This window comes from Lissotriton vulgaris, chromosome 3_1, assembly GCF_964263255.1.
Source record: "Lissotriton vulgaris chromosome 3_1, aLisVul1.2, whole genome shotgun sequence".
NCBI classification, from domain to species: domain Eukaryota; kingdom Metazoa; phylum Chordata; class Amphibia; order Caudata; family Salamandridae; genus Lissotriton; species Lissotriton vulgaris.
The window spans coordinates 497,271,409-497,296,072 of NC_141689.1; the positions used below are offsets into that span (position 1 = coordinate 497,271,409).

General features: G+C 41.4%; 1 protein-coding gene across 1 annotated transcript in view; it reads left to right on the forward strand.

The window, feature by feature from the left end:
- Positions 1–24,664, forward strand: part of ARSB (arylsulfatase B) — a 268,316-nt gene that overhangs the window by 218,845 nt on the left and 24,807 nt on the right. The window contains exon 6 of the mRNA XM_086960741.1: positions 8,512–8,582. Coding sequence (XP_086816867.1) covers positions 8,512–8,582 — 71 coding nt within the window. The remainder of the gene's footprint in view (positions 1–8,511; positions 8,583–24,664) is intronic.

The window sequence follows — 24,664 nt, forward strand, 5'->3', positions numbered from 1 at the left end:
TTATTGCCTGCACTCCTATTGAACTCCAGCGCTTACTGTCCCGATATAATTCATTCATGTCAAATCTAGATCTAAAAATTAATGTTAAAAAAACCTTCATTATAAATTGTGGCTATAATTTACCTTGACAATACCAGTATAGAGCACTCCCTCACCTATCCGTACCTTGGAGTCCTAATAGACGAGAAGGGCACTTGGAAAAAAGCCATTGAGGCAACAAAATTGCAGTTTTTAAAATCAACTATGGCCCTGGTAAAATTTACACAGAGATTGGGAAGAAGAGCACCTGAAGAGTTGAGTGTATAATTTTATTGTTCAATTACTTAAAATTGTTACAATATACTGTCATTATAAAAAAAAAGAACCAAGCTAAAATCCTGTGAATGTTATTACAAACTGGTAAAACGTAAAACCTTAAAATTTGTATCTTCACTAACTGTAAAGTGCAAATGTTTTAGACTTAAAAGAACATTTTGTCAAAGTCTCCCTTTCTTGTTAGCTAAATGATTTCTTTCTGTGTCTCCATATAATGCAGCAAAGCGGCTCGGATTGATTCTATAAATTTCCCCAGCCGCGCTGCTGTTTGAGCTGTTTTCGCAGTGAAACACAAATCAGAGACTTCACTGCATCGTACAAGACCATGGGCTCTGCAGATTGGAAGAACTAGTCGGTGCCTCTCACTGGCTAACTTAGGGCAACAGCACAGCAAATGGAGCCAGGATTCACGGCGGTAATTACAAAGTCGTAAGTGCGTCCCTGCATCTGGGCACACCTTTTGGTTCGTCATGAAAGACAGACTCCGTTATTTTTGTTTGGTTGTTTAATCGTTGTTTTACGAGTTCAATAAATTCATTTATATCATGCTTTCATTTAGTGAATATTTCATTTCATATCCTCTTTTGATAATTTCCAATACAAATTTGTGGCCAAAAAACACAAACGCTCCGATGCATTTCGGGCTTGGCCCTTTCCCAAGGAGCTCTGTTGGTGAAAATAATATAATTGAATTATATATGTTCAGCTTGTCACAATGTTACCTTGTCACCATATACCAACACTTTGAGCATGAATTTATTCTGTTAAAAAACCACATCGAATCAGCTTGCTTGTTTTATACGTTTACTTTGTGTGATGAATACCATATATTATTGTGTATTTCAATTATATTATTTTCACCAACAGAGCTCCTTGAGAAAGGGCCAAGCCTGAAATGCATCGGAGCGTTTGTGTTTTTTGGCCACAAATGTGTATTGGAAATTATCAAAAGAGGATATTAAATGAAATATTCACTAAATGAAAGCATGATATAAATGAATTTATTGAACTCGTAAAACAACGATTAAACAACCAAACAAAAATAACGGAGTCTGTCTTTCATGACGAATCAAAAGGTGTGCCCAGACGCAGGGACGCACTTATGATGTTTGTGCGCTAATTAAGCATTCATTTACTCAGCGTACTTGGACGGTTACGCTACCTGGTGGAGCACCCAACCTTCACGAACTTTACCAATCTACTTTAACTTTTTAACAAACTACTGCTGTGCCCCTAGCCACTTCTCAGTTTGGTAATTACAAAGTCGACATGTGACTAAATTGTCCTGCCTGGTCCAGGCTTGGTTAAAATCCACAATAGGCAGTGCCAGAAGTCTCATGTAAGCAATTATTTTACGGTTCAGGACTGACAGTTCTTGCTCGAAATAAGGCCGTGGTTTGCCCACTTTATAAGAGATGTCCAGTGCTAGGAGATTGGATTGATGGGGTAAGCTGTCCAGATCTCTTTCATATGATATTTTCTTGGCTTGTCTATTCAGTGATATTTTCCATGCGGCAACTAGGATGTTTGAGTTGTGCACATTTTGCACATCTATTTCCAACAATTTTGTGGCTGCTGTCAACTGCACCTGCCTTCTTCAAAAATTATTTTAATTTGCGTTTTTAAGGATGTTACTGGAGCTCGCAAGGTGCTAATGTAATATTTTACTATGTCCCCTAAGCAGGTAATGTCCGGACGGGTAAGTCCCAGCTCCAACCTTACTCTGGCTTTCCTGGCCTGTTGCGGGATGCCTAATACCTTTTTATATGCAGAGATTTGGTGGTTCGTAAGGAATTTAGTAAAAGTACCAGGAAAGACTAGGTGGCCGTAATTGAGGGAGAGCACTACTTTTGCTTTTAAGACTTTCAAAATAGGTTCTGCAGTTGGGCTGTGCAGTCTTTGATTGAGATTTCTCAAGCTACAGATAATGCTGGACCCCTTACTTCTCAAATATTTCAAATGGGCTGAGGGATTGTCCCTTTCCGATATCCTGAGACCCAAATAATTATAGCTTTTGCAAGTTCTGATTTGCAACTCACCTAGGCGCCATAGAGCTTTCCTCTTTCGATGGTACTTCCCAAAGATTATTATCCTGGTCTTCTCCTGATTCACCAGGAGGTTGTTCTTTTGATTAAATCTGTGCAGCGCTTCTAAGTCTTTCTGTAGACCTATCTTAGTGTGATCCATAATAACAATGTCATCAGCATATTGGAGGATTTGGAGCCTCACATTCCCCAGCCTTGGTGTTAATAGATTTGCCCCCTCCAGGGCTTTCCCCAGATCGGCTGTGTAGATATTAAAGAGTAAAGGGGCCAGAGCGCACCCTTGTTTTAGGCCATTGTTGGTTAAAACCTTGTTTGGTACGGACGTTTGGCTGATTTTGATGCGTACCCAGGTCCCCTCATGCAGGGCAATTATTGCCTTGAAAAGATTTTGTGGTATGCCCCAGTTGCTAAGTTTTTCCCATAGCTTTCCGCGGTGAACTCGGTCGAAAGCTGCGCTGCAATCCACAAAACAGCAAAACAGTAGTTGTGATTTCTTGGTCGCACATAGTGACAAGTGTCCCAGTACTAGAATATTATCTATGGTGGAACTCTGGGGCCTAAAACCAGACTGGAAGAAAGGAAGGATGCCTGAAGAGTTGATACATATTTACAAGGCTTAATGTATCAGTACTGCTACATACGGGGCAGGGGGGTGGGGTTATGTTCAGGTAGAAACCCTCCAAAAAATAGAAAATAGTTTTCTAACGTTTTTGCTTGCCGTTCCTCAAGGTTCTTCTACATTTGGATGCCATCTAGAGTTGGGCTTGCCTTATATTACTGACATCATAAGGGCTGAGCCCATACTCTTATGGCACCATCTCTGGTCTTCGGATAAACTTGCCTTCACCCAAAGTATTGTAAGGGATTGTCTTCAGCTAGAAAACAATAATAAGATAGGCTGGCTTAGATATATCAAATGGTTCTTCTATGATATGGGCCTAGAGAAACTATATTTTACTCCTCAACAAAGGCTTTCGATCTCTAGGAAAACATTGAAAAATATGTGCTTCACTCACTTAGCGTAAATCCGTTTGACAATAGAAGCCAGCGAATCGTCGGTTCAGCATGCTCTTATGATTAAATCTACCATGCTGATCCAGCCTCATTTAACTTGGAACCTAAGTAATTACGACAGATTTTTGTTAACGAGGTTTAGGCTACACATTATTTTTCGGCTAGTCACATTTCCTAACGTTAATACCTGGTCACAGTTGCTCCCGTGTTGCCCCTGTGATGGTGCTTCTTCTCAATCTACTATACATTTGGGTTTTTTCTGTAAATTTTACCTGGAGCATAGAATCAGTTACATTGTTCCAATTTTAAAAAACCTCGGATTACGCCAATGTCGCCCTGCCATATTGGTTCTCCAACTTCTTGAGATGGACTATTTAGAATTAAATGTTGCCAGATTTTTAAAATGTTGTATCCGACATAGAAAGAATTTATAAGTGGAACTTGGTGTTTTTATTTCCTTTTCAATATGATCATGTCCATTTTAATCAAATAGCATTTTGATTACTTAACCAGTATATATTCTCTCTGCAGAAATGTATTAATATTTTATGTATGTACTTTTATGGTTTTCTAAAAATTGAAACTGAATAAAGTTAATACTGACTGAGTGACCAGCCGCAGCCTTCACCTTAAACTTTATCTCCCCTGTGATTGTGGTCATCCTGGACAGCTACTGCTTCAAAGCCACCTCACTTAGGAGCGTTTCGATATTCACCTCCACGGTTGTCCCTTTCTCAGCCTATTTACACAGATCAGCTCGAAGTAACTTAACACCAATAGATACTGTCTCTATCTTGGACTCCAAAGCTGTTCATGACCCGTGAATGGTTGGAAGAAGATCAGCACAATAGGGCTCACCCTCCTGCTCTGGAGAAGCCGCAGCCGACTCCACCCCTGCCTGTCGAACAAGCCGCTGAGACACCTACCGAGGGGTAGTATGTTTGGTAATGATGTTGGTGGTCAAGGCCCTCAGCTGTCTGTCCTTACCCATCTTGCAACTACCAGGGGGCTCCACTCAGGCTAGACAGGGCACCACAGGGACCCAGTACCCACTCTTATTAGGAGGTCATCCACCCAGCTGCAACACCCCATGAAGAGTGCTGAGAAACCAGCTGCTGCCCCATGCTCAACACAAGGAAGACTCCCAGCTATAGTCTCCACATTAGGGGCCCTCGCTCGCACCTTGCCCGGGGAGGGGTTAGGAGGGGGGTCAGCTCATTGACCCTAAAAGCCAGCAGAACAAAGCTTTGCCAGCATTCAACCTGAGCAGCAAGCGTTTTTCATAAGGCCGCGGAAGCCACCTGTGGTGCCGCCAACTATGCCCTCATCCCCTTGCCTACCCAGGATAGGTCCGATGTCTCCCCAGCGCTGTTCTGTTTCACCTTCCGAGATGCAAATTCCCACCAGAGCCCCCAGCCACAGCAGAGTACTAATTGGGGCCAAAATGCTTCCAATGCCCTCGGGCAGCAATAAACCATCCAACCGACGCCCGCAGCGGGGAACGGCAAAATCGTAGGCCGCAAAGGGTGAGACTGGACTCCCACATGCAGCCCAACTCTCCAAGGGCCGCCAGGTCTCGCACCTCTGCAGCGCGGGCCTCTCTCCAGCAAGTCCTCCCATCCAGTCGATTAGCATGCAGCTGCCTGACCCAAGCGAGATCCTCATTTCTTCTCCGGCATGCTGCGTTGTGACCAGTGCTTTTCGGCCCAATCCCTGCCGTGGGTGCTGGCGCAACCATCAGCCCCACTCTCACCTCCGGGCCTCCTTAAGCTCCAACTAGGTGGAGTCCCACAGAGGCCCCCCTTCCAAGTGGTGGCAGGGAGATCCCAGACTGCAGGCGTGGTCCGTTCGTCGATCGCATGCCAGTACCAGGGCCGGGACTCCCTTCTCCTTCACTGCCTGCAAGGGCAGCTCGCTGTGCACCTTAGCAATCTGCCAAGGCCCTCACACACCAGGGCCATCCTGGGCCGTGTCCGGCTCCAGGCGCTAAGGCGCCTCACCTCCGGTCACCCCTGCTCCCACCGATCCGGGGTAGGAAGCCCACAGGCATCTTAGTTTTCCCCAAGCAAGTTTGCCGACTCTAGTTGGTCTCCTAAGGGCAGGCCCGCTCACCATCCAGGCCCCGTACTATGCACGGGGTCTGCTCTGAAATGAGCAGATCCTCTTTCTGCCATATGCCACGACAACCATTCAGCCAGGAGCCTCAAACACAACCAAAGCCACTCTAAAAGTGCCTTACAACATGCCCACCAGGCAATTTGGTAGTATGACCCCAGATTTACAGGGCATAAGCTGCCCAGGAGTCGGGATGATATACAATTTTACGTGGGCCGGCCGGCAGCTGCAGGGAACTACGTCCTGTCAGCCATCTTGCCAGGCCACAAAGCGAAAAGTCAGTTTAGCAGCATTCTCACCTAACTATGGCAAAACAAACACCAGTTTGGCTGTGCCACCCAGAAAAGCCATTATTTTACATAGAAATTGAAATTTAAAGTGAATAAGGGATAGTGTGAATTTCTTTGATTCCCCCTGTAAGCCTCTCCAAAGGCGCTACAGGTATGATGGATATGCTTACAGTTATATATCTGAGCGAGACTTAAACTCTTGGTGCCTGGCACCAAATTTCTTGCTCAACTTCAAGTAGTTCTGATTGTAAAGCTTTATTCTCAGGCCATAACAAATTGGTATCCTTCTGTAACTTGGATATTACATCTAACAATTGAGTTTGAGGAGTGCCTGACTCTATTGCTTAGATTAGACGATAAAGTGGACTAGGTGATAATTTTGCACTAACTTTGTGAACAGGATTATTATTTATTTATTTATTTAATAATGCGCATTGCTAGCCCAACTGGGTTTCCCAGTGCTGGTGGTGAAAGGAAAATTCGAGACCCAAAAGCTATAAAAGATAGGTCTTAAGCATCTTCCTCAATGTCCCAAAAGAATTACAGAGGTGAAGCTGGAGGGGCAGAGAATTCCATAGCTTAGATCCTAGAAACCTAAAGTTTTGTCCACCCTGTCTAGTCAATCTAACTCTGGGGATAGTGGCAAGATTCAGTTCACTAGACCGAAGTACTCTATTGGGGATAAAAGGGCAGATCAAAGAGTGCATGGTGGCACAGCTTCGTGCAGGTCTTTGAAAACATAGTAAAAAATACACCAGAAGCAATGTTCGCTATTTCTCACTATCTTCACCAACGACCACATCTGCTAAGAGATGATAACCATTGGTAGAAGTGGGGAAAATAAAATAAAACAAGAGGGAAAACAGAGACAGAGGACACCAAGCTCTGCTTCAGCACTTCTGGTATCAAGGAGGTCTGCAGATTGTCGTCCATCTCTGCAAGATAAGAAGATGTCCATTATAAAGAGATGTTATTTTATAGGAATACTAAATGTAACTGCATTTGTAAATCGATATACCTTAGCATTATCTCTGTAAAACCAACTCTCTATGCTTCAGTAGGTAACCTGGTTTTCCTGAAAGCTGAACACAAGGGAACATGAACATCTTGCAGAATGCATATACACTCACACCTCTTACCAATGATAAGAATAGCTACCTCATCATGTGTCACTATACACTCTTGTGGAGAAATGCATGGTTTCTCCTCTTCTGTAGACCTGAAAAATAAGTTATACCATTAACATTAAGTTTCCGACTTAGCGATATGCACACTGGCTGGAATTCCATCTAATACCATATGTTATATATATATATATATATATATATATATATATATATATATATATATATATATATATATATATATATATATATGATATACGTTATAGGTAAGTGACGATGTTAATCAAATCCCGACGTTTTATATTACCGAAATTACTGAACTTCATCAGTTAGATTTATTTCAAGTAACTGTAACTCATGCCTTAAAGTAATTGTAACTTGTTCATAGGCAAATTCTACCATTACATGTCACTCCTAAACATTTGTGATATTTAGATATGGTCATTGTTGGGTGTTATTTTCATTTAAGGATACATATATGCCTCTGTACTAATGCAAACTGGGATCAAATTCATGGATGTGCATGGTATCAGTTTCCCCAATTTTGTCATTCAGGCTTTTTGTAGCATGTATTCTTTGGGACTACTTGACCGATCTTAAATAAACACACATTTTTAGTTGATTCGAAGAAGGGATTTCCGTATGGGAGTAGAGGGGATCCTTTAAACATCTAGAGAAAGCTCTTAGAGGAGGGTGAAACTTAGGTGGTCTGTGGCTTAGGGGTGCGCTGTTATTGTACCAATGGGTTACCTGTTTTTATTTATGATCGAATTTGAATACAGTTTTACACTTAAACCCATCTTGATGTCCAGTTTTTACTTGCTTGGAACTTGGTGTATGTGTAATAGAATTTCCACTTTGTGATGCAAAAGCTCTTTCTAGTGAAAGGTATAAAGAATCTGTAATTCTCCACAGCTCATCTCTATACCTCATTCCCCTAGATAAACAGCCCCAGGATCTATATCTTTTGATAAGTCACCTGTTGCTATCTTGCTCTGTGTGCGTGTCAGTATATGGGATTCATAAATGTATGGTTAAGTGCGAAAAATTCTCCATGTACAGGAAGATTGCACATTAGCTTTTCGTTCATAGTGTTAGGATTCAAAATATTTATTTGGCACAAAGAATCAAGGCACATATTCCTATAGAGGTGAAAAGCTCTACTTTAATAATACCGAGTTTTATTAAGTAATCTGAACATAGGGAGATGTGAGCACCATGTTAAAAAAATATATAATATTTTGGGATTTCCAATTTGATTCTTGAATGTAATGTTGTGCAAAATTGCATTCTTACTTCTGTTGTATCAATAAAAAAATATTTTTTGGAATATGGAATCCAGTACATTTGGTACAGATTTTAAGATTGTAAGGCACAATATTGGATTTTTAGAAATAGTTTGTTTTGCGTACATATGCTGTAGAATTTATTTAGAATTTTAATGCATATTATAATTCCAAGACCTTTTAAGGACACACTATACATTCTTGTTTGACACAGTTACTATTTCAAATGGGGAAGTGGAAAAAAAAATAATTCTTACAATATGAAATTCCATTTCTGGCTAGCTCAATAGAAAAATATTAATGCACAATTTATTTTTTCTAGTGAAGGAACTCCTTCTCCCAGAGTAGAATTGCTTCACAATATCGACCCCATGTATATGGATCAAGGTGAATGTAAGTATGAACATTTGGTTATCTGCCACACTGTATGATATTCATTGATGTTTCATACCCACCCATGGTGGTGAGGGCCACCCTCTATAAAATTGCTAATACTGCTGTTTCATTTTCTAACATGTCTGAGGGTAAGACCCTCTGACCCCCATGATGTTTCTTTCGTTCTCTGTTACAACTCTTTTTTTAGGCACTTATTTAATTAAACTTAATATAGTCCATCCACCGTGGCCCCTGATATATCCTACTTCTTTTAATGTATACCTTCTGTGCACGAGAGGCAAAGACAGCATTGCTGAACTTAATGAAGACAGTGCACTTTACTGGAAGAACTAAAGCACCAGTAAATCATCTGTGTTGGGTGTAAATATTCTTTACTTACATGTTCAATGGGTAACTCAAATACTGAAGTCTACATCTCTGCTTGGCTTAACTTTATATATTTATATTTGCGTCTCTAACTCCAGCTGAACATTTCCAACTTAAGCACCATGTAGGCATATGACTCGATTGAAATCACCATAATTAATGTTTATAAATCGGTTTGAGTTAGGTCCATGAATAAGGTTCCTCTTACATTTGACTGACCTCACATGTTTATGGTGATATCTCACTTGGTACTAACTAAATTCCCAAGGCTTTAGGGAATACTTTATATGAGTGGGCTCCTCACCTATTTCCTTCCAAAGGCTAGGATAGGCCCCTGGTGTGGTCAGTCTACACTTATTTTTGGGGGGAATTTTCTATAGCCCAAACTTGACCCGAAGGTATTGGAGCGCTTTATATGAGCACCAGATGCGTTACAGACAGACCCATTCATTTTTTTTTGTTTTTGATTTTCCCAGAATCCTGGGATGTTGAGCATTCCTGCCGAGACTTAATCCCGGTTCCCCATCATTGAGGTTGACCGCTCTAGCCATTAGGCTACATCCTCTCCCCTTTCTCTCACACAACATACTACTCCTTCATTTTCTGACAGGCCAAATTATTAATCTTCTCAAACAATACTGAAACCCATTTGCAGACTCAGAATCCTGGGACCTCTCTCAGAATAAATCTGAGAGAGGACCTTAGTGACTACAAATATTAACTACCCTAGGGGACACCCGTATGAAGATTCCCATGAGGTCCACATGCATCTGACTACAGCTCCTGGCATTCACCTCTTCCCTCGCTAAATCCTACCTCCTCTTCTTCCAGTTCTCAATTGACTCGCACTCTCCTTCACCTCCCCTAATTTTAGGGAATGCAATTTCTAATTATTATTATTATTATTATTATTATAGAGGCTTTTGTAGCGCGCTCTGTTACTAAAACAATAGTATCCTGGCGCGAGAGAAAGGAGACAGATCAGAGTAAATCCAGAGTAGAGAGACAGCCATTAAGCAGTGATGTTAAAGAGATGGGTTTTTAGGCCTTTCCTAAACACCATGATGGATGAGGATGTTCTCAACTGGAGAGGAAGGGTATTCCAAGCTCTCGCCGCTCTGACAGAGATGGATTGGCCACCGAGCCTGCTGTATTTAAACTTTGGAACATTCATTTGGTGAAGATTGGTTGACCTGAGAGGGCGATTAGGAACATAAAGGGAGAATCTTTTCCTTAGATAAGCTGGGCCAGTTTGATGGACTGCTCGGTATGCCAGAACAAGGATTTTAAATAAAATCCTTTGGGCAACTGGAAGCCAGTGACGAGTTCTAAGAGGTTGACGAACACTAGAGCTTCTGGGTATATTAAACAACAGCCGAACCGCAGCATTTTGAATGACTTGGAGGCGATGAATCAAATAGGCCGGAAGTCCGCAGAAGAGGCCATTCGCATAATCCAATCTGGATAATATAAGAGCGCGAATGACCGTCTCCTTGGCCTCTCTCGGGAGCAAAGGAAGAAATCTGCGTAATGTTTTGAGTGTAGAAAAGCAAATCCCAGTAAGTTTTTTTTTAGATGATCCTCAAATCTGAGGTTATTATTAAACCAAACTCCTAAGTTTTTTGCAGGTCCACCGATGGATTTGGGGCATGGGAGATCGGTGGGCCAGAGAGAGTCACTAAAGTTATCTGGAAAGGCGCCATACAGCAGGATTTCAGATTTGCTCTCATTACATTTGAGTTGGGCACAGGCTAGCCAGCGAAAGACCGATGATAGACAAAATTGAACTCTCGACGTGTCCAAGTTGTTTTTTGGCCATGTGAACAGAAGTTGTGTGTCATCGGCGTAGGCCATAATTTTTGCTCCCAGCTGTTCCGCAAGATAAATGAGAGGGGTCATATATATATTAAAAAGCAGGGGGCTGAGGGTGGAGCCCTGTGGAACACCAGTTGTAAGTTTTTTGGGAGAGGAGGCAAAGGGTGGCATCCACACTTGCTGAGACCTATTATCTAAAAAAGATGTCAGCCAGGCCAGAGCGGAGCCAGTTATGCCTATGTCCGCTAATCTGGTAAGTAAAAGGGAGTGAGGAACCGTATCGAAGGCGGCAGAGAGGTCCAATAAAATCAGAGCCGCTCTGCCTCCTCCGTCCAAACATTCCCGGATAGCCTCAGAAACTTCAACTAAAGCCGTCTCTGTGCTGAAGGCAGCTCTAAAGCCTGATTGCGCTGGGTGAAGAGCCTGAGAGCTTTCGACAAATTTATCCAGCTGTGTAAAAGCAACCTGTTCGCATATCTTTGCCAGGGCCGGCAACAGTGATATGGGCCGGAAGTTAGCGGGGACCGTAGGGTCTAAGCCATTTTTTTTTAAAAGTGGTAGCAGTTTGGCCTGCTTCCAACATGCCGGAACAGTGGCAGTGGAAAGAGAGAGGTTGATAATGTGTGTCACCTCATGGCCGACTGTATTAGCCAGGCCCGCAAGAACTCTGGCAGGGCAAAGGTCAGAGGGGGATCCTGATTGTAGAGTAGCAAGAATTTTAACAACGTCTGTTTTATCAACTGGAGTAAAATGGACAAACTGATCCATAGGGACAGGCATAATGGGGGGTGGGATAATCATTGAGGATGGAAAATTTTTACAAACAGTGAGTAAATCGTCTTGAATTTTGGCGATTTTGTCCACGAAGAACACAGAGAGTTCTTCACACCATTTGGCCGAAGAGGTTAGAAGGGGTTGAGCAGCACATGGTGAAACAAAGCTTTTAACAATAGCAAAGATTTCCCTGCTATTGTTATTAGCCTTAGTTATTCGCCCATCGCAGTATAGACTTTTTGCCGATTTAATCGCTGCGTAGTACCTCTTTTGTGCCGTCCTCAGTTCTTTCTTAGCCTCGGGGAGATAGGCTTGTCTCCAACGTCTTTCAAGTTTTTTGCAGCCTGACTTAAGATCGCGGAGAGTGTTAGAAAACCAAGGTTTGGAAGGGGTAGAGCGCACTCTACAAACAAGACCTGTTTTAATTGAAGCAGCAGCTCCACATTCAATCCATGAGTTGAAAGAACTAACGGCTGACTCAATTTCAGAGGGAAGTGTAAGGCGAGAGGTATCTAGTTGATCACAAAGAGTATCTATATTAATTTTCTGTGTATGAGCAGCTGAATGATTGGTCTCAGCGGGGCGAGATAAGGGCCAAGTGAACCTAATCAGCATATGGTAAGACCAGGTCACTATTTCAGGGTGAGTCATATTTATATCAAAGTTAGTGCATACTAGGTCAAGGACATGTCCCCCTGAATGAGTGGGAGCCTTAACCCACTGTTTTTGCTGGGCCATCGCAAAAGCATCATTTAACCGAACTGTATCAGGTAGATCAAGATGATCCACATGAATATTAAAATCCCCCAAAAGGAGATATCTAGAGTATTTCAAGGCCCGTGGGACTATCATGTCCTCTAGTGCCCCTAGAAATTTACCTGCATGGCCAGGTGGCCGATACACCAAAGTTCCCCCTAAAGTAAAATGTGCCACCAAAGATAGAGAAAAGTGGAGCAACTCAGCATCAGCTGGGGGGCCCAGAGGATCAAGAGAAAGAATCCACTTTTCTCTAAAAATGGCTGCTATGCCACCTCCTCTGCCTAAGGGGCGATCTTGTCTAGTGATTTTAAAACCACGTGGAATAGCAAATTCGACAGCTGGGTTGCATGTCTCATTGAGCCACGTTTCTGTGACAAAGAGAAGATCAAACTCATTATCACTTAGCAGTTCAAAAATGTCATTGGAGTGCTTGACCAATGATCTAGCATTGATCAAGCCAGCCCGAATACATGACGTATCGATGGGAAGCTGGATAGGACCAGTTAGAGTAGGCTGAAAGCGAAATTTGCATACTTGGCAAATCCGCCGAGAGTTATCAGCCAGCTCCCATCGATCCCTGCAGGGGCAGGAATTCGCACTGAGTGCCATGAGATCCTCACGGGAGTAGCGAACTCTGGACCTGTCAGTGGATGGAAAAGCACCAGCAGGGGGGCTGGCGCTGGCCGCGTCTGGGACACGGACGGGCACAGACAAATTCCTTTACCTGCCCTAATTTTAGGGAATGCAATTCCTAATCCGTCAATGACCCAATGTCACTTTGAATGCTGCCAATGCAAAAATAACACAGAACCATGAAACGGCGTATAACTATTACTCCTTCTGAAGCAGTGATTCATTTGTTATGTTATACTACATTAGTTGGTAATTTTATAGCACAGAATTCATCAGCTACTTTGCCTCTTCGTGCTTCTATATTATGATCTGCAATTGTGATTCATCCTGTGGAGATTCCCTTCTGGTGGATAGTTATTCTTGAGTCACCTTTGGTGAGTGCGCAGCTTGGAGGTTAATGGGTATCCTTATGGTGGTGTTCCCTAAGGGGGGACTAGCCTTGTGACATTTTCACCTAATCATATTACAATGGGTCATTTCTGCCTGGGGTTTGCCGTTGGGGTTCTGCTCTTTTGGCTCTGTCTGTGATCCACGTCACTTGGTCACTTGATGTTTGTCTGTCAGAAGTTTGGTACAGAGGAACATCTTTTGCCCAGCAGATTCCTTACTGACCTACCCATCCTCCCCGCAAACGGATTCCTAGGGACAGGGCTAATACCTTTCAGGGGCAGGTTTCCACACCAGTTGAGAGTGTTCTTCACTTACTGTGTGGATGACGCCGACGATGCACGTGGAGCTGAACAAAACCTGCTGTCGCCATGCAGGCGTGCTGCTCACAAGGGGTCTTCCTGATAAAGTCTGATACTTGGGAGATTCTGGGGTAAGGAATCTGCGCATAGATAAAGTCAAATTCAAATTCAAATAAAGCTTTATTTCGATATAAGATTTCATATCATAAAAGCATACATTTAAAATACATCAAAATCACCATACAGATATCACTATATATCTCAAAAAAGCCAGTATCATTACAATTTTTGATGAAAAAAGGGGAAATAATGATCATATTCATACAGAAGAAATACAATAAATATTTTAAAAGATTTTTTTAAGATTATACAGTTCAGAGAGCCCTATGAGTTAAAACATTTTTTATATAAAAAGATATATACAGTCAATTCATTGAATTTCTAAATTTCACCAATAGTTTCAAAAATTCAATTAGAGTAAAAATTATTTTCGGGGTTTCCATTCTTTGTAGTTTAAAAAACGCCTCGCTACAAGAACGGATCCCCACTCTTTAAGAATTGGTCTTAACAGAATTTTTCTGGGAACATGATAAAATTTACAGAATAAAGTGCAGTGCAAATTTGATTGGAGGGCCACATCATCACAAGGACAAGGCAGGATTTGTCTCGACCAATCATTACAAGATGGAAATGTGATCAGTCGAAAAAAGGAACCCATTCTAAATCTGGATAAAAGCATTCTAGCGTAGCTATTTATATCACTGTTAAGATATAATTGTGGACCCCGCTCAGGAGTTATATTTTGATAGGCTAGGACAGACTTTTTTAGTTTCTCCGTCTTCCATCTTTTATTCTCTAGATGGTCCATAACCATTTTGCGTAGCCCTTTCCTTGATATTGATTCCATGGTAGGAGGGTTCTTGAAAAACTCTGGATGACCTATGTCATTCATCATATTTTGAACTGTCGATAGCCACTTAACACGCTTAACGCCATCCAGTTGTAAGCAGTCGGATATGATGTTGCGATTAAAGACGGTTTCAGTGGTCAGCCAGAGTTTATGCCATAGAAGGATGGGTTCCGTCCTAATAATGTCCGAAATGTATGCAAGGCCGAGTTCTATGTGTATAAAATAGTTTGGGGTGGTTTTTGGTACCCCTAAGAGGTACCGGAGAAAACGATTCTCGGTCTGTTGTATTCAAAGTGCCGAGTCGATTCCCCACACCCCTGAACCATAAATCGCCGTAGACACGCATTTGGCTTTGTAAATGACAATCAACTCTTTGAAAGGTCTTCCACCAATTTTTATTGCAAAATTCTGCAAGGCACCAATGGCCTTGGAGAAAGCAAATTTTCTCACTAAAATAGCTTGTTTCCAAGTGGATTTACAATGAAAACAAATCCCCAAGTACGGGAATTGATCGGTAATCTCTATTTTTTTGTTGTCTATAAAGACAGGGCAGGGTATTTTCTTTATTCCCTGTCGGCAAGACATAGAGTAAGTTTTACTAATGTTGACCTTCAGTCCCTTCTCCCTCATAAAAAGAGTGAACTTAGAGACTGCCCCCTGAAGGCCCAGTCTGGTCTGCGATAAAATTACAGCATCATCCGCATATAAGAGGATGGGGACAGGGGAGCCCTGCACAACAGGGTAGTCATAAGGAAAGCTGTTGAGATGATCGCCAATTTCATCAATATAGAGTGAAAAGAGCAGGGGTGCCAAAATGCACCCCTGTCTTACCCCCCTCCTAATTGAAAACATTGATGAGCACTCTCCCTGTCGTCCAAAGCAAACCCTCGCTCCAGCATCTTTATATAATTCTTTAATAAAATTTAAAATGGAAGGATCCAGATCGAGATTTTTAAGGACAGCCCACAGTTGTTTGTGTTCAACGCAATCAAATGCTGAACTTAAATCTATAAAAGTAATAAAAAGGTTCCCTTTTTTTGCTATGGTGTATTTGGAAATTAAGAGATGTAAATTAAGGTCCTGCTATAGATAGTCTCTATCAGATAAGGCGTCACTGAAGGTAAGTAACTTGTTCATTAGATTGGAATTACAGGCATAATTCAGACTGAATGTGGTACATGTAAACTTTAAGGATAAGTTAATATTTTAAATTAAAATCACATTTCCACCTCCAGTTATTATCAAAATAGTATTCCGGACGCTGTCTGGACATACACCTACATTAATGAGGAAAGTGACAAAAAAAGGAAGGAAAACAAGTAAAGTGCCACTGCATTTAGCAAAACGGTTAACACTTACTGATGTAACTCATTGAACTCTCCCCGGTTTTTGCATTTACATATTTCATGTTTAGTATTGCAAATAAGAATTATTTCATATTTAGATATGCATATTTTATCTATTTAATTTTTTTTCAGACTGACTTTATAATCTATGATGAAAGCCCTGGAAAGCCATCTTCTAATTAGAATTATTTTTTAAAGTTTCAGAGGTCGAGTCAGATGTTACCTTCAAGCTGTTGCAAATCATATGAATCAGTGATCCATTCACTGATGCACACGCCCAGCAATTACGGGTTACTAATATTTTGAAATGTTTTATTCGTAATGGGTCCACTATATGCTAAATTATATTTTATGTTGAGTAAGCATTCAGTTAGAGCCAGCTTCATTTTGTTGCATTTTGAGCAGATCTTTAATCATGTGTTCTCTAATATTTCCTCTGATATTCCTTATGTCCATACCCGTAGATACATTTTCTTTTTCTTCACCTGTGCTTGAAAAATGTACTCCAAATCTTAGAAAAACTGTAATTTGCATTTTTTGATTCAGGCTATTAATGTAAGGAAAATATACAAATGTCAAGGCACTATCCCAGACTGCCTAAAAGTACGACAGTTAACCCCTAGTCTGAAAACACCCACAGCAGATTGCTCGGACCTAACCAACGTTCGCCCATCTCCAACATTCCGACTTTGGCGGAGCTCCATAAAAAATGTGCCCAGGTCCAAATGTGCAACAATATAGAACAATTTCAACTTAATGATCAATTCCAATCCAGCTTCCGTAAAGGCCACAGCACTGAATTAGCTCTAACGCACGTTGGGGGCAATGTGCTAAAAATGCTGAATCAGAACTAATCATGCCTTCTAATCTTCCTAGACCTATAGTCTGCTTTTAATATGGTTAAACATGAAAGCCTCTAAGACGTACTAGAAAGGAGAATGGGGTTATCAGGGTCTTTCCTAAATCAGTTCACCTTGTTTCTCCACGACAGAACTCAAAGAATCCAGGTTAACCAGTCCCTGTCCAATGGCACACCGGTCACGTTAGGGGTCCCACAGGCGTCCTCTCTTTCACATACTCTCTTCAACCTATTCATGGAGCCTCTAGCTCAAATTTCAAAATCTTCCATCATTCATTATCACATGTATACTGATGAAAAACAATTGTACTTGAAATTCTCTTCCTCAGAAGATATTAGGTCCCTCAACACAACTCTATAAAAAAAAACTAGCTAACTCTCAACCACCTCAAACTAAATGCCCTCAAAACGGACTTCCTCCTAATCGTCCCACCCAAACATTCTCCTCAAATCAAATTATGGATGAAGCATGTAACTGCTCACCGCACATTAGAGATTCCACGAGATCTCTAGCAATAACACTTGACAAGAACTTGAACATGCAGAAGCACATCAGTACTGCCACCAAAGGAGTGAACTACCAAATGAACATTTAAAGAAAATTAAAACCCTTCCTCCCCCATGAAACTTCAGTGCAGCGATTCCAACCCTACTTATTCCCAGGCTGGACCATGGAAGTACAGCCATATGTGGCCAGCCTAGATCCAAGTTGGCGCCTCTAGGAGCTTCCCTTAATGCTGCTGCTTGGCTCATCACAGGAACAAAACAAACCACATCCCTCCAGATCAAAAATTCCCAAACTGGCTCCCAAATGAGGCAAGGATACAGTTAAAAATTGCCTGCACAACCCATGAAATATTACACTACAACATCCCAATGTGCTTGGCACAAAAATCAGAATCATCTGATGTATGCAGATCCTCTAGATTAGCACCAGCACCTTGTTGCTGAAACAGAAAGTCCATGAAAAGAAAACGTGCAACAGAGTCTTCTCGGGTGTTTCCCTGAGAATTTGGAACTCCCTACCACCTGAAATCAGACTGATTCCCCTCAGCAACATCATTCAAAAAAGAGGTTCAAATATTACTTAAGAACAAATGTCTGCTCTAGGTTTCACAATTTGACTCAGTATCTACACTCATGATTTTTATTCGAATGTTGAATCATGTTTATTGTCTTGTCGACTTAAGGGTAACTCTAATCAATATGTGAGCTTAAACAGTCTGTACTCTCTTGATTATGTTGTTGTTTGCTTTCCTGTTTCTTCCTTCTGATCATCTGTAAAGCGCTCTGATACCCTCACGGGTCATGTTTGCGCTATATAAACTTTATCAATAAAAAACAGTGAGTATTGTAGTCTTCTAATAGCTGAGTGTAGCTAAAGTTGGTACCAGTAATATGGTGCATCGACTGGCTGATCTAGTCTGGGAAGGTAGTATCCAGGTGGAGGATTAGGATCTAGGCTTGATGACTTGTACTTGCAGTTCATTTGCAGGTGTACAGGGATCCAAAGACTTCTTCCTTCAGGGTAACTCATAGAGTGCCTGCACATTATTGTACTCCAAGGTGTCTTCACTCATGGTCAGTGGTATGTTCGTGTGTAGGACTACAGACAATATCTCACTGCACATGTCTGATACATTAACTGTATGACCACTGAGAAGGCATCAGTAGCATTTGGTGACAGGAGACTTACGAATAAGCTACAAGCTGGGTGATTCATGCATGTTTACAGCCTGATAATACCAACATTTACGGGTGCCCTGAAGATTATTTTCGGTATGGCAGAAGAATAAAATAATTGAATGCTTACACTGCAGCTTCTGCCAAATTGGAAAACATTTTGAAAGGAGGGTGCCTAATTTGAGATTGGTGCACAGTTTTTCTAGGGACCAGGTGATGGAAAGCTTTGCTAGTTCTATGGCTGCACTATGTCCACTGTTGTCTATATGTATGTTCACAGGTATGAAAGACAAATACATCCGGTTCAGAAGGAGGTGGGTGGCACAGAGGACGTTGGGTTGGATAGCGGGAGGTGTGTTATACTTATTTACATTTTGGACAGGAAGTAATGTTATGTATGACTCCACATTACTCCTCCATCCCTATATAGCAGCTGAAAGAAGGGGCGGATATATTTGGGGGTCATGGATAACATAAAATTGTAAAAAGTGAATAGCAGAGATATTTTTCTCCTTGGGGTACTACTTGATGATACTATTGTCGTTATCTATTTGATGTGACTCAGAACCCCTTGGTGAAAAACATTCTCATTATTCAATATTACCCATTCACAATTCCACATATTTCTCTATTTTCCTTTAGGGCATGCCATATAAATTACAAACTTAGCATAAGCTGTTGTATGCAAGAGAGTCAGGACAAGTTATCCCCAGAATAGTAAAATGGTTAATGAATTTTAATGAACTTACTTATGGTATGGAATATGCCAAAGAAAGTAATATGCCTGTTGCTGATTCTCGGTCACAGCGTAAAAGAATGAAAAGAAGCTTAGAGTGGAGCCGATCAGGATAAGGAATGAGTTGCCATTAAGTGTATGACATGCATCAGTAAAGATGAATGACCTCCAACTTTGTGAGAGAATGATGAAATACATAGGGTCCTGAAGTTAGTTGTAGGAAGATGTACCAGTGATGTTACAGAAGGGTAAGAATTATTTTATGGATGAAGATGACTAGCGCACAGGAATTTTGAGTTTAATGTGTCAGTGTAGTTACTATACCACCAGCATGAGGCAGAGAAACTATTAAACAAGTATTGGCAAAGCCAATATGTCTGGTGTTGGCTACCAGTCTTTTGGTATTGTCAGTGCTTATTTTGTCATTGTTTTTGTGAAACTTTATTGTTGGGGAAGCTGCCTGACTCTCCTTAATCTTAGGGGGAAAAAACCTTGGCTAAAAGCAAAAATATGTTTTGGTCTCATAACGCATACATTGCCAAAGTAGTCCCTTGCACTGATGGGAGCTACTTTGTGTATGAATGTGCTCCATGTGAAAGGGTAGAATGGCATCACTCACAGTGTAATAATGAGCCGATGGCTGAAGTAGCCTGAGATATTGCTCCGTGTAGTATTGGCAGAAGGAGAATGTGAATGACACAATATCCGATCAATGGATGAAAGGGGTCGGCTGAAAGCCCCTTTTCTTGACCATTATGCATATTGTTTTAATAACAGACCTAAACTTTGAAGCAGGAACATCACTTCATTGAGTGTTACTCAAATCATGGGATAAGGGAATTGAACTGTTGGTCAGTCTCAGACTGAAGCACAAGAGATGACTAAGTTCCACGTGTGACAGTAGCAACAACATGCAGGCAGTAAGTATGGCGCCTTTCTATAGGCTTAAGATACATGAGGTTGCTTGGGAAAATACAATATAAAGCTTCATTGGTTAGAGAAGTGTAATTGGTATGTCTGGGCATTATTCCTTAGTTATAATGGACTATTAATACACGCAATTGTAGGTAGAATGTGTGGAGAGTGTCACCACGGAGGTTGTGATTGTGACCTCTGAGAATGTTTTTCTCATGTGGGTACACCCAAGATCAAAGTAACTGACCAAGATATTCAGTTCCTGTACATGTGTATGCAGGAGCTCTTGTGTTGAAACCAAATAACAGCCTTGCATGAACCACGGGGTTCATGGGTTAAGACAACTGGGTTGTCAATAAAACCGGATTGTTGGTGTTTAAGAAGATTAAACTGAAGAAGGGCTGATGCACATATGTCGTGGTTGAAAAAGACCGCCATGATTTCCACCGCCGTCAAATTCCATGTTAGGTGATGAGAAGTAGAAAGATTGAGGGAACTCAGTCTGGGTTGATGGAGAGAGGAGTGAAAGTAGAAGTGGATGAGAAGAAGCTGGTGGAGAGTGCGGTTGTAGAGTGAAGAAAAGCAACCTGAAGGAAGGTGACAAGAAAGATACAGTTGCCAGGACAATTCTGTTTCGGTTCCTATAGGTTTTCTAATACCAGTGTGTGGGTGGCATTGTATAGGTGGAATGTATGGGGTGTTGAAAGGAGGCAAACAGATGGTAGGTTACAGTTTAAGTATTATATGTGGTAAGATGGGTCTGTGTTGTGAATAGGTGTGCTCAGAGAGGAAGGGCATGTGGTTTGATTTAGGAGTAAAATACATGGAATTAGTCTTTGTTGGGGTGGGATGTTTGTTCTTAAGTATGTTCTGTGTTGTTGTGTTGGAACCAGGCAGACAGTACCACAACCATTTATTTATTTATTGTAAAGTTTTGTATAGCGCGAACAAGACCCGTGGGTATCAGAGCGCTTAACATGAGAGAGGAAAAGGGTTAACATATATATATAAACAGTTAAGGAGCAACCGCTGTGAGGTAGATGATATATATATTCGTAACACATGTGGCGTTAACGTAAATAATATGCTATGACTAAATTAATAACAAAAACATGTATATATAACAAATATGAGGTAGCTCGGTATAGGTTCATGAAAGATGCTGTTCTCCTGTTCAATCAAAATAACCATTACTAGTGGCCTTTAGGTTGTTCTCATATCATAGGATACGTATTCCTTATAGTATTGACTATGCTTCCCTTTCTAATGGCGTACATAACCATAGCATGTGTGTATATGTGGCTGAGTCCGACGTGTACTTTGTGCATTAAAATCCTTCCTCCTCGGTGTACTGTGTGTCCTCCCTTTAATGTACCGTCTAAAGGAGAACTGGTTGGATCTTGCAGCCAGGATACACTTTTTTCCCCGATACAACATCAGTGTGTTAGGCTCCAGCCACTGGCAGATCAAAGGGTATCGCGAAGGGAGGCTATTTGTATGCATGGCACTCACTTCCCTATGTACACCTGTCATGCTGAATGGATTTTTTATATAAAATTATGGAATTTCCTGCACAAGCATCACGACAGGGCCATAATCACTGGGCAGGAAATATATTGGACAAGATAGAATGCTACACGGCTGCCAGACTGAACTCTGAAAGACAGAGCACTGCGTGTCACACTCCAGAGTAACTGCTTCCCTGCAGATGTGGAATGACCACAGTCTCTGCTATCCTTAGGGCCTGCGGGTGGTAAGAACAACGATCTAGTATTTTCCAAATCCCATTGCAAGCCCCAGTTTTATTAGTTCTATAAAGTTTATTATTTCTTAGGGGAGCTGATCCCCTTTCTTATAAGGCCTCCTATGTCCTAATTTCAACATCTAACATGTCTTCAGTAGCGACTGCATAACCTCGAGTTAGTACAAGTAGCACTCTGATATCAGTGATATCACACAAATGTACGCAAACTGTTCTGCATCCATTTTTGCTTTACACCTCGCCCTAATGAGACCAAAAGGGTCTTAGCACAAATCAGATTAGTATCCCAAGAGAGGAAGGGCCCTCCAGAAAAAAAGACATAAATATCCACGCATACAAGTGTTATTGGCCACAAACTCTTAACCTGTCAAGAAGATGAGAGGAAGGTAAAAGGCGACCCAGGTAGGAAAAAAAATTACGGGCAATGAGAGAAATCAGACAGAGAATGAAAAATTATAGGTACTTCCTGAAAACTTCAACAAAAAAAAAAAAGATTGACTACAATCGGTGAAACATACGTGGGAAAGGTAGAATGAAAAAGATGGTAGCAAAGGATGACTTCATTAGCTGTTGATCACAGAGGATGTGCACCCGAAATTTCAATAATACACAAAGTGTTTTAGGAGAACTCGAGGTGTTTTATCTTGTGGAACAAAGGACCAGATGTGGGGAGTGCTTTCTCAGGCACCCTCACAGGTGCAAGGTGCCTGTCGCTCTAGGGCAGGGGCCTTCAAACTTGGTGGGCATGGGGGGGGGGGGAGACTCCAGGGGGCCTCAGGTGATCCGGGGGCTCCAAGCTCTGGCCAAAAGAAGCATTATGCTCTGTAATGGGCCATCACTAATATATGTTGTCACTAATATCCTAGCTGGAAATATGTGACAAAGGGGAAGGGACTCCAAAAATTCTTCAAAACTCCCAGCCCCACACATTGGCTACTTTTAATAGACCTGGTAGGTGCCATCAGCCCTACCTCACAACCCCTATTTTAACATTCCCAGCCAGGGAAGCGAATAAAATTATTTTTTCCACTAGCCAGGGAATTTTTAACATTTTTATTCATATCACAAGGTCCCTACACTTCACCAATTCCACTCACAGTGCACCAACACATAGTCTTTCATCACAAAAATAGTGCTCCCGCGTAGCTCGTAGGTCGTAGCACGCCCCGCCCCGTAGAGGGACGGGAAGACCCCCATGATGAAGCATGACACTAAGGGACTCTTAGTGTGTGAGGGGTATTTTAAAAGCACATAGTGCCTTCATCTCACCAATCTGAGGAAGAGCCTTATTCTACAATTTTTTTGAAAAACATTAAAAACCATAAAATTAACACTTGCACTTTTTTGATAGAATCTTTTTGTTTATGTGTGTGTACTTTAATAGATACAATGTAATATAATAATTGTGAAAAATCTGAGGGGGGCCTGATGACTTTTTTTTTCCCGCGGAGGAGGGTGGGCGGCATTAAAAAGTTTGAAGACACTGCTCTAGGTTGTGACCCATGACCTAACTAGGGCTTGTCCGACTGGTGTGCCTCTGCTTTGAGGAGCATGGGAGGAACTTGAGGCATGAATCCCTGCTCAAACGTTTGTCCTACTTTGGCCTAACAGGAGTATGTCAGATCTCGGGGTCTTTAAAGATTGTGTAGTTTCTGCTCAGTCTACCAACCATGACTGCCCTTCCACTTCTCTCCATGCTTATTTCTACAGCAGTTTGTCAATGTCCCTGCATTAAAAAATGTGCATGGCTACTGCTCATGGATTTAACTCCCATTTTTACCCTTTTACCCTCATTTTACGCATTTGACAGCATGTCTGCTTTGTGAATACTAGTCTTCTTTATTTTTGATCTACACTCACACAGCATTCCACTGCTCCTCTAACTTGGAAGGCACTCTGTAGCCGTCTGTATGTTGTCGCCCTAAATATAAATATAGTTTGCATGCCTATTTCTTACACCTCTCCGCGATCACTCTGTTAGACACTACACCTAAAAGTACCTCGTCTTTCATGCTTTATACCAAAATGCTTCCCACAGAGCAACACAACAAATATTACACTGCCTGTCAAGCACTCTCCCAGAAAGTAGCATACTACCTGTCTGAAAATGCGCTTCTGCGCTCAACAGTGGAGTATGGAGCGCTATAAAATTGCTCAAGTGCGATAAAATGGGTATCAGAATAATTAGGTGACAATACAGGAAATGATACAGAAAGACATTTTTTCCAGTGCTTTCCTAGTACAAAGAGATAAAGGGTTAAACAAGTCATATTTGGAACCTGGTTAAATGGCTAATATAACACATCAGGTCCTTAGTCATTCAAAAATATTTTCTAACTTTTTTGGAAGGAGTCATGCAAGCCCCACACAAATAAATGTTAAAACACAAAATCATTGTATCAGAAAGTATACTTCAGCATATATCCACATAATAGAATAAAAACGTATAGGGATCATAGTGGGCTGGTGCTCCCAAGAACTGTGCAGTACAAGTGAAACAAGTGACCAAATACAAATAAAGTCCACAGTGACAATCTACTCTAAGGTTCTCATTCAAAACTTTTGTAGACATCTCACGGCTAAAATAACAGTTCAAGAGTCTTTGATATCTAGCTGAGACGTGGCCTAAGCAGTAGGTATGTCAACGTTTCGACCCTGTTAAACATATCAATGATGGAGGGGCTTCATGAGGACAGATGTTAGTAGCGACCTAGGAGAAATGAATAGTCCACATAAGGTCAAGAAATTAATTTTACAAGAAATAGATAAAGCAGAAAGAAGTAGTGTAATTACTCTTACCTTTTGAATGCTAATTTGTTAAATCCTGTATTT